Genomic DNA, 10835 nt, shown 5'->3' with positions numbered 1-10835 from the left:
AAATTGACTAAATGTCCAAATTATTCAAAATTTTGTTATTTAGACAACTGAAACCATAACCAATTCGAACCGAAGTATTTAGATATCAAAATGTATCCGAAAAAAATTATAAATATATACATATTAATTATTTTTAGTTTTATTGTATATAAAAACATACAGAATATATATGATACTTATAGGTTGGTTTAAATACTTGAATATATATATATATATATATTATTTTTTTTTGTCATCAACAAACACAGACTCATATAGACTCTGCGAACCAATCTGGGAACTCTGCATCCATGTGAACGACGAAAGACGATTGCTGTCTGGCACTGCGTGTTAAACGGTCCGCCTTTGAATTCTCCGTTCTTGGTACATGGATAATCTGTGAGCTCGAGAAATACTTGAAAATATATAAAATAGTCAAATCTAAATATCTAACATAGTGGAAGTACACTCAAAACACCAAAAATATTTAAAATAATTTTTGATTTTTGATCCAAAATTTAAACCAAATCAGTTTATATGTTAAGTTTAGATATTATGACATATGTTATTCAAATTTATATACAATATATTATTTTATTTATAGATTTTAAGAAATTAAAATATATAATGAATTTAAAAAAAAAAAATTAAATGGGCTATCCAAACCTGAACTGAACCCGAAAAAATCAGAATATAATTTGAACTAAAATTTAGAAATATCTGAATGGGGCTGAAATCTTTGACCCCGGAAACCCAGAACCCAAATAGATTCGAAACCAACCTGAATGGATACCTGAATACCCAGTCCTAGTCATAATTCAAACTGAAATTTAGAAATATATGAATGGGGCTGAAATCTTTGACCCCAGAAACCCGAAACCCAAACAAATCTTAAACGAACCGGAATTGATATCTGAACGCCCAGCCCTAGTTAGTATTATGTATCATATATATGTCATCATATAATTAATTGTATTGGTCCATCATATAAATAATCATATAATTAATAGTATTTTATATGTACCATCTTATAAATAATTACATATATTATATTCTTAAAGTTTAATGTAAAATATAAAAACTATTATTTAAGTTGGTATATGAAATTAATCGTTTTGTTGTATTTTTCTTATATATATTGAAAACATTTTTTTTTAAATGGTTATTGGAAAATATTTGAATATATGCATATTTTAAATCAATTTTTGATATAAATCAACTTTTAAATTATTATTTTGATTTGAAATATGTATATAAATTTAAATTTTATTTTATGATTATTTTAGACAAAACAATGTTTTTAGGTAATTAGATTAGTCCATTTTGTATATTTTAAAACTGATATACTTTTATTCATGTTTTCAAAATTTTAATTTTTGCATTAGTTTTTGAGAAAAATACAAAATAGCACAAAACCAAGTTTTTGTCACAAAAATAGCATCACAAGGAGGAAAATGACCAAAATAAGTTTTATTGACGTGTAAATATGCATTTATAACCATTGGGTTAATTAATTTATGACTTATGGTTTAGAGTTAAAGGGTGAGATTTTAGTAATGTGTTCAAATATTTAAAAATAAAAAAATTAAAATTAAAATTTACAAAACAAAAAGGTGCTATTTTGGTCATTTTATTTTTTGAGTCTATTTTTGTGACAAAAACTTAAAATGTGCTATTTTAGAGATTTGCCCTTAGTTTTTCATGAATTATTATTAATTTCATGATATTTCTTTTTTGAAAATTGAACTTTTGAAATTTTTATATTTGACTAAACTAAGTAAGGTAATAATAATGTTTTTAAAAATTGTTTTAGATAATATACTATTTATATTTCAGTTTGTATTTTTATTTTGACCATAAAAATTTGTAAGTATAGTGACATAATTGTAAATAAAAAGAAATATAGAATTAAGGTTATTTAATTTATTGTAAAAACAACGGTTACATGTTTAAATAAAAAGAAGTATTAAATATGTTATTTATGTTTCTAAACATTTCTCGTTTGTTATTAATTTATTGAAAATACAATGACTAAATATGTAAATAAAATAAAGTACACATCTCTATTATCCATGTTTCTAAACATATCTCATTTATTCTATTATCCATGTTTCCAAACATATCTCATTTATTTTAATATCCTTGTTTCCAAACAATCCAATTGTGTAATTCAACTTTAATAATATAGTTATATAGATTAATAAATTACAAACTTGATGAGCAAGGTGAGTGTAAAACGGAATGATAGGATTTATTCAAAGAATCTTGTGTTTAATTTTGTGATTAGTTAGATTTTTTTGACGACTTTGATTAGTTAGGTATGAATGCGTAATCAGTTTAAAATGTGAAAGCTAAAATTTAGGCGATTAGTATGTTAAGAAAATTTAAATTTAGTTGTTAATTGCTATGTATTTGCCATGAAATCATACCACCTAGATATTTGCCATCAAATATACATTACTCGATTTTATATAGATATGGGTAAATATTAATCAATATATAGGCTAACCAAATGGTTTTTAATTGTAGGTGATTTGAAAATAAACCAAACAAACCGTCTGGTACAAACACTTGTTACAAAGTACAAACAATTGTTACAATTTTGTTTTAACGATTTTATGTGTATATTTGAAAGCACTTGTTACAATGTCCTTTTTTAAAAAAATCATGAGCAAACTAAATTATGGTTAGATAGAAGATAAATACTCTAACCATAGCACGGCCAATAAAAATGTCTTTTAAAAACGTACTAGATGATAACCCGCGCCGTGCGCGGGATGAAAGGTATATAAATGAATTTTGTATTACATATTGTACAGTGTTTATATAAATAATTACATATTTTGTGTATCTAAAATAAAGAAACATTTAAATTTTTTACACATTACAAACTAACTTTTTAAAAATTAATCAAAGTGATTGAACCCGTACTCATAAAGAGGAAATTTGTTAACATATATTATAAATACATTTTGGAAAATAGTTTGTAAACCAAAATTGATTGCACATACATTAAAAATATATAAATTAATAATGTTATGATTATTAAATTTTATTAATTTACAAAGTTATTAATTTACAAAAAGTTTCTTTTAAAAGATTTCTCTATTTTTAGAATATATTTTTATAGAATAATATTTTTTTTTTTGTATATAAATTAGTTGTTTTCTTAGAAATTAAAATTTTACATACTTTTGTTATATACGTTTTGGTGTATACGAAATATTTGTCATAATTTTTAAATGTAGTTTTTTTTTGAAACACAAATGTAGTTTAGATATAGTTTTAGTAAATATTATCGAAATATAAAGAAGTGTTAAGAAAAAATAGAGATGAATTTCATTGTGAATATAAACAAATAATACAATGTTTTGTTTGTGCTTATATAAATATTACTTTATGAATTTAGTTGGATTATATATTTACATAGAATTTTCTAAAAAAAATATTATTTTTTTATTTTATTCGATTTGTGTTATATTTTGAAACGGCTCAAATCAGGACTTAAGAAATTTTTTAATTTAGCATATTTATTAATATATCGAATATTGGTTTATATAGTTTTTACTATAGATTATTGGACTTGCTATATCATATAGACTCACTTTTTCTGTTCTATGTTTACTTACTATGTCAAAAGAGAACCAACAGAAAAAAAAATCTACAATGGTATTTTTGATGGTGGTAATAGAAGAAGTATATAATTAGGTATAGCCTCTGTGATATTTTTTTAATCAAATTATAGAAATAAGATCCTAACAAATATTTTATTGACTATATGGCAGGGAATACTTGGGCGGAAAGGCCTCAGTAAAAACTTCGGTTTTGCGGATATTGGTTATGTTATAATTACAGCCTATCGAGAAAGCTATCCAATGGTTTACTGCTTTCAGAAATCAATAAAATAAAGAAATATCGTATATGATATATTAATCTGTGAAAATTTCAGTTAAAAAAAAATCCGCTACAATGTATATATGCAGGACTACCAACAATACCTTATTATTGTTTTAGGTGATGCACCTAGTTTTATATCAACTGTCAGATGTTCGATCCATAATTGAAAATGGTTAATATGTTTCAGTTGGTGGTGTTTATGTTTAATTATAATGTTTTAGATGGTGATAGGGATAAATAAAATTGAGTCATGGTGATAGAGATAAATAAAATTGAGTCATTGGCAGTTGATATATATGTTGCAGGGTACGATGACAGCCAGATATTTCACACAATTGTTAGTTCATTCTGATGTTGTTAGTTGGTATCTAACCAATGAATATCTAGCATATGTATTTTTTTTTTTCCTTAAATTTGAATCTAGCATATGTATTTGCGGTCAGAGAAATAAATATATTTTTCTCACGATTATGGTTTATCGATCTAGTGAAAAGATCAAAACATGTATGAAATTAATTAGTCATTTGTAATTATAGTGTAACCGATATAAAGGTAAGTCAAAACCATAAAGTTAAATGTGATAACCGGTTTAATGAATCATGCGTCTATCACATTACAATAGTAAGTTCTCGGTAGTATATATAAAGTAGGTTGGTTCATATCATGCGATTGCATAAAATGTAAATTGTCTAGTAAAAAATGTTCATTTAATTAGGAAGCTGAGGAAGGCTGAGAGAGTGACACATCAGATTTGTACTATAAGTTGTAACTTTAATAATGCTCCCCAATTAATATATAGGGGATTGGGCTTTGAAAATGAGAGACCCGTGAATGCAAGATGAATATATATTTAATTAAAATTCTGTGTTTAATGACAGTGGCATTTTGTTGTAAATAATGAGAAAAAGTGAGGGTAAATTCTCATTTGTACTTCACTTTTAATAGGATAGATTAGTAACAGTGGTTAAACAGACTTGGGTAGAGGCGAGCGTAACGCTGCCGTTATAGAAGGAAAAGGGCGTGTCTCCACTTGCCACGTGGGGTTGACGCATTCGTCATAAAGTCTCCGTCACCGTTAACTAACGTCTCCATCCAACGCCGCTCTCATCAAATCCTTTTCACCGTATATATTTTTTATTTTCCTAGATGGCGCAAGTTTTACTAAACACAAGACACACTGAAGAAATTAAAAGGAAAAGGAATATACGATCTTCCGCCGATCTTTCGCTATTACCTTTTCTAATCCATCGTTTTCGTTTTTTTCTTCAATCCTAGTGAATTCGACGGCGACTCAATGACTGTCACTGCCCGATATTATTTCCTTCAGTTTGAATGATTTTATCTATTTTCTCTTCAATTTACTGGGGGGAATATCGGTTTGACACTTGCTGCTTGCTTTTCTCTCACAGAGAAAAATCTCCATCTTCGGATTAGTTAGTAGTGGTAAGCTAAAATGCATTCGACTGATGATTTCGTGTTTAGATGAGTAGATCGATTTCGCGAGTTTCCGTTCACGATTTCGCCTCTCTCTCTTCCATGTGAATTTCGTGCCAGTCAGAGAGAAAAAGTGGTTCTCATCTTTCCACATTGTATTTTCTCGTTTCACTTGAATTTTGCTTGTGTAATCCATCGATTCGTGCTGTATAAAATCGATTTCAGTTGCTATGTGCTTAGGGATATTGAGTTTTGGATTCTCTGCATTTTGTTTTGTTTTTTTTTGATCATTAGTGAAACTTTTCTGAAATTTAGGTCGAAAGGTAAGAAGGAGCTATGTTCAGGGAAGCAGGACTGAGAAGCTTAGGAGAGGTAATGATTTCAATCTGCTTCTCACTTCAACCAACCTCTACTGTTTGTTTATTTACTTCTTTTTTTTGCGTTTGAACATGTAAAAATAGGAGCATGTTGGTTCGAGGTGGACGATTGGTAACCGTAAATTTGATGCTAAGTCTGCTGCCAATGGTAATGGCGTGAAAGCTGGACATGGTTTTGGACTCAGGACTGCTCCTCCTAGAGGTAATCATAATAAAAACAACGGTGGCTCAAGTTCAGATATGGACATTGCTTCTGATTCCGATGAAGATGATACGCACGAGAGACACCACTCGCCTCTACCATCTCCTCAAGACTATAAAACTCATGTTCGCTTCCCTCACCTGGCAGCTCAAGCTCATAATGGTGGAGGACTTGGGCGTAACGGTGCAAAGGCTTTTGGTTTTGGTGGAGATGACTTGTCAGACTCAGCTACCAGCAACCAAGTACATTCCTTTTACCCCCTTCACACTTTTGAAAAACCTCTTTTTACTCCTGATTTTTCTAACACGAAGTTTCTTGAATTGATTATATAATGTTTACAGGAAGCTGAGGCTTGTGGTGTGAGGAGCAATACTATATCTTCGCATAACGAATGTGAAACAAGAAGAAATGTTGAGGCTGGAACTACAGGAAGGACCCAGAACGGGACTATCACTTCAACGACTTCATTGCTTCCTCGTTTCCCAACCTTTCACGCAAGGTTGAGTAACTGGACTTACATAGCTGCCTTATAGTTTGTTGCTTTTTTTCTTTGTTCTCTGTATTAAAATTTTCTTCTGTTTGAATGCAGTGAGCAAGGTCCATGGTCTGCGATGATCGCATATGAAGCCTGTATGCGCCTATGTCTCCATTCATCGTCTGTGGATAGAGTCAGCGAAGCTTCCTATTTCCTGAATAATGAATGCAAGACAATGCGAAATGCATTCAGTTTGGAGAAGTTTTTCCTTCAGTCTGAAGAAGAGTTACTTGGGAAGGGACCTTGTGAGTTGGTCACCGAGGCATCTGCTCCAAAAACTAAGAAGACCATCGGAAAAATTAGAGTCCAAGGTATACTCTCTTCACATTGCTTCTGAACATTTGTATCATCTCTGCAGCGTTTGTGCTTATAACAGTATTGATTTTGTACAGCTCGTAAAATTAAAATGGGATTAGATCCACCACCTGGCTGTAACATTGCATCACTGACGATCCCGAAGGAAAAGCTCGTAGTTGTTCGTCGCAATATCACAGAATTGAATTTGACTCTATCTTCTGGATGGAAAGCAGCGAAGAAAGTTCATGTCACTCCTCATGTTCCTCTTAATGGTTCATTTTCACGTCAAAGTCTGGCTTACGTGCAGGCAGCTGCTCGCTACCTTAAACAGGTCTCAAAAGCTGTTAAAAACGAAATGGCTGCGTCTCACACTGGACCACAAACTTATGAAACAGTACAAGGTAATTTGCATTGTGCTTTGGATATTACTTACTGTCTTATATTGGTCATTTGTATTTGATTATTTTTTCGTTTCCAGAAACATATTCATGTTCATTGAGGTTAAAGAGCTCTGCTGAAGAGGATCAAATTAAGACGCAGCCTGGATCCGGCGAGGCGTTTATTTTGTATGTGTCCTTGTTTGTTCACGTGATCATTAAGAACATATCTTTCTACTCTTTCATAGGTGGATCTTAATTTACATTTCTCTTGTAGCTTGCCAGACAGTCTTGGTGATGATTTGATCACTGAAGTTCGAGATTCGAAAGGGCAACTTCTTGGTCGTGCTGTAGCTCAGCTAGCAGCTATAGTTGATGATCCGGTAAGATTCTCTCTCTTTCTATTTCTATCTTTCTCAGCTTCATGTTTTCAAAAAAAAAAGATTTTAAGTGTGTTGTTTTTCTTTTGGCTGAACCAGAATGAGAAGGTGCGGTGGTGGCCAATATATCATGAACCAGAGCATGAATATATTGGGAAAATCCAACTTCATTTGAGTTATTCAAGCAGTCTAGATGAAAAAACTAAGTGTGGATTGGTGGCGGAAACTTCAGCATATGATATTATCCTAGAGGTGGCTATGAAAGCAGAACGATTTCAGCGAAGAAATCTAGTGTTCAAGGGGCCATGGCACTGGATGATTACTCGATTCGCTTCATATTATGGGATTTCAGACGCATACACAAGATTAAGGTAATAATTGAATGGTTTTGAATGTCTTAAATTATCTTTGCGGCAATTAAGCAGTGTTGTGAAATTTTGCAGATATCTTTCTTATGTCATGGATGTTGCTTCCCCTACCAAGGACTGTCTTGATCTGATATATGATTTTCTATTCCCTATAATAATGAAAAGCAACCACAAGTCTGTATTGAGTCATCAAGAGGTTGGTTATAGCTTGGATCTTCAAATTGTTTATCTTCACTTTTTCTATTAGCTTGCTTACTTCAACTTTTTTTGGTGCCTTGTTGACAGAACCGATTACTTGGGGAAATTGACGAACAAATTCAGCAGATCCTTGCTTCAGCATTTGAGAATTATAAATCACTTGACGAACTGTCTTTCTCCGGGATGAAAGATGTATTTGAGTCTGCTACAGGAACTCCAGCACCGGCGATAGAATCATCTGTCAAGCTTTATGCTCTTCTCAACGACGTATTAACCCCTGAGGCACAGCTGAAACTTTGCAGATACTTTCAGGTATCAATCAATCTCTTTTATCCGTTTCTTGGAACTTACTTTCTTATTCATATCTGTGATCGATCACCTATGGAAACAATTTAGGCTGCTTCAAAGAAGAGGTCGAGGAGACATTTATTGGAAACAAACGATTTACTTAACAACCGTAGCGAAGGTGCTGCACCAGTTGATCCGATGGCACTTACAGCTTCTTATCAAAAGATGAAGTCTCTAATATTGAGCTTTAAGAATGAGATATCCACTGACATAGCGATCCATAACTGCAATGTGCTCCCAAGGTTTGTTTTAAGACTTTCAAGTCAAAGATGTGCAACATATATGTCTAACTCTTACATTTTCTAATGATTCTTTCTGTCAACTCTCAAGCAGCTTTATAGACCTTCCAAATCTTTCAGCTTCAATATATAGCGTGGATCTCTGCAATAGGCTCCGGGAGTTTCTTCTCGTATGGCCTCCTCCTGGACCATCAACTCCTGTTGTTGACCTTGTTATCACAACTGCTGACTTTCAGAGAGATATCTCTAGCTGGAACATAAAGTAAACTTCACTAATACCTATAATTCTATCTTTATATCTCCTTCTCGCACTTTCATGTTACCGATGGGCGCTTACATATTCTGTTGCCATGTTTGCAGTCCTATTAAAGGTGGTGTTAACGCCAAAGAGCTATTTTATTCGTATATCACAAGTTGGATTGAAGAGAAAAGACGCGTTTTATACGAACTCTGCAAGCTAGAGACGGTACTACTAATTGTAACGTGCTAAAGCCTTTCTTCCAACGCAGTTGCATTACATTTTTTCCTTCTTTTTTTCCAGGTAAAACCATGTGGCGAGATCTCGGGATTGACTTCTCCTTTTGTTGACGAGATGTATCACAGACTCAATGGGACACTAGACGAATATGATATTATCATAAGGCGTTGGCCAGAATATGCAATATCCTTGGAGAAAGTAAGTGACACAGCAAAAATAAAACTTATTTTCATTCTTTGAATTCCACTTTCTGTAAACTTCAGAAACAATGGCCTCACGTCGCACGAATCAGTCTTTGAGCTTTATTATCTTCTCCTTCTTCTAATGTGTTGGTGTTTGCTCCTTGAAATAAAGGTTGTAGCAGATGCAGAGAAGGCAATAGTTGAAGCGATGGAGAAACAATTTGCTGAGATTATATCTCCGTTAAAGGAAAGTAAGATCTTTGGGCTGAAAATTGTCCAGAAGTTCACCAAAGGCGCCCCTAACCCTTACGCTGTTCCAAAAGAGGTAATGTTACTTACTTATTGTCGTTTTCTTGGATGTAATAGTAGAGAAGACAATGACTTAATCTTGGTAAAATTTCAGCTTGGAGTTCTTTTGAACTCGATGAAAAGAGTGCTTGACATTTTACGACCGAGTATAGAGAACCGGTTTAAATCTTGGAACTCCTATATCCCTGAGGGAGAAAACAGAATCTTGGGAGAGCGGTTAAGTGAAGTTACAGTGTTGCTAAGAGCCAAGTTCAGAAGTTATATGCAAGCGCTAGTGGAGAAACTCGCTGAGAATGTATGTAACTCCAAAACTTGATTTAGTTCTATGTTGAAAACCCTTGTTTGATGATTTTATTTTGTGTTAAACAGACGAGGATACAAAGTCACATGAAGCTGAAGAGTATCATCCACGACTTGAGGGAAACCACAGCAGAACCGGATGTTAGAAACCGAATGATGGCATTGAAGGATGTGCTAGACAAAACCATCGATCACCTGCACAACGTTTTCTTGCCCGATGTGTTTGTATCTGTCTGCAGAGGAATCTGGGACCGGTTGGGACAGGTTCGACTTCATTTCACATTAGCAGCAATTGGTGTTTTCTTCTTCTTCGGCATTTTAACTTAAACATTTTCTCTCTTTCAGGATGTGCTTCGTCTTTTGGAAGATAGGAAAGATAATGTGACTTGGCACAAAGGCCCGAGAATCGCAGTTTCTGTAAGTTTTGTTTTAAACCCTTTCAAGGGATGTAAACAAAAATGTCCTTTTGTCTGTCTCTTATCTTGTGTTCCGATGATTTCAGGTTTTGGATGAGATCTTTGCGACGCAGATGCAGAGTCTGTTAGGGAACGCACTCAAGCCCGAGCACTTGGAGCCGCCGAGATCAATGATGGAACTGAGGTCTATGCTATGTAAAGATTCTACAGACTACAGAGAAGGAGGATACAACTACTAGTAACCGGTGAAGAATCTGGTTCTTACGGTTTTTGTTTCACTGCAAAGTCTTTTGTCTCTGGTTCATTACTATGTTGAGATTTTGGACAAAATCATTAAACAAGTAAATGTAGTTAACAAGAGAAAAAAAATAGTGGTTGCAATTATATAGCAGTAACAACGAGCAAAGTTCAATGCATGAGACGAGTAGAAAGTGTTTGGCATTGCAAGTTCAGTAGTCGAAGCGGTTATAAAACACGCGCGAAGGTGACTTCAACTAGTAAGGCTCCACTTACGAAAAA

The 10835-nt window shown here is 33.0% G+C and overlaps 1 protein-coding gene across 3 annotated transcripts; it reads left to right on the top strand.

Moving 5' to 3' along the window:
- The first annotated feature begins 5021 nt into the window (after window positions 1-5021).
- LOC108833074 (uncharacterized) lies at window positions 5022-10732 on the top strand. Of its 3 annotated transcripts, XM_056986358.1 has the most exons (21): window positions 5023-5319; window positions 5626-5682; window positions 5772-5889; window positions 6037-6131; window positions 6231-6388; window positions 6479-6735; window positions 6817-7122; window positions 7200-7287; window positions 7376-7481; window positions 7578-7849; window positions 7922-8042; window positions 8132-8356; window positions 8441-8634; window positions 8726-8893; window positions 8992-9097; window positions 9173-9307; window positions 9464-9616; window positions 9695-9895; window positions 9970-10164; window positions 10246-10317; window positions 10403-10732. In XM_056986358.1, the coding sequence occupies exons 2-21, from the start codon at window positions 5647-5649 to the stop codon at window positions 10553-10555; spliced, it is 3159 nt and encodes a 1052-aa protein (XP_056842338.1). In that variant the 5' UTR covers window positions 5023-5319; window positions 5626-5646; the 3' UTR covers window positions 10556-10732. The 3 variants fall into 3 exon arrangements, with proteins under 3 accessions (XP_018462026.1, XP_056842338.1, XP_018462027.1); XM_018606525.2 differs by having other exon boundaries at window positions 5772-6131; XM_018606524.2 differs by having other exon boundaries at window positions 5022-5319; window positions 5772-6131; window positions 7376-7849.
- Window positions 10733-10835: the final 103 nt, after the last annotated feature.

This window comes from Raphanus sativus, chromosome 5, assembly GCF_000801105.2.
Source record: "Raphanus sativus cultivar WK10039 chromosome 5, ASM80110v3, whole genome shotgun sequence".
Lineage (NCBI taxonomy): Eukaryota > Viridiplantae > Streptophyta > Magnoliopsida > Brassicales > Brassicaceae > Raphanus > Raphanus sativus.
This window is presented reverse-complemented; position numbering and strand designations above follow the sequence as displayed.

Coding starts and splice junctions, on each gene's coding strand:
- LOC108833074 (XM_018606524.2), top strand. CDS start 5,647: ATGTTCAGGGAAGCAGGACTGAGAAGCTTAGGAGAG. Junction 9,308..9,463: donor ATGCAATATCCTTGGAGAAA/GTAAGTGACACA, acceptor CTTGAAATAAAG/GTTGTAGCAGATGCAGAGAA. Junction 10,318..10,402: donor GCCCGAGAATCGCAGTTTCT/GTAAGTTTTGTT, acceptor CGATGATTTCAG/GTTTTGGATGAGATCTTTGC.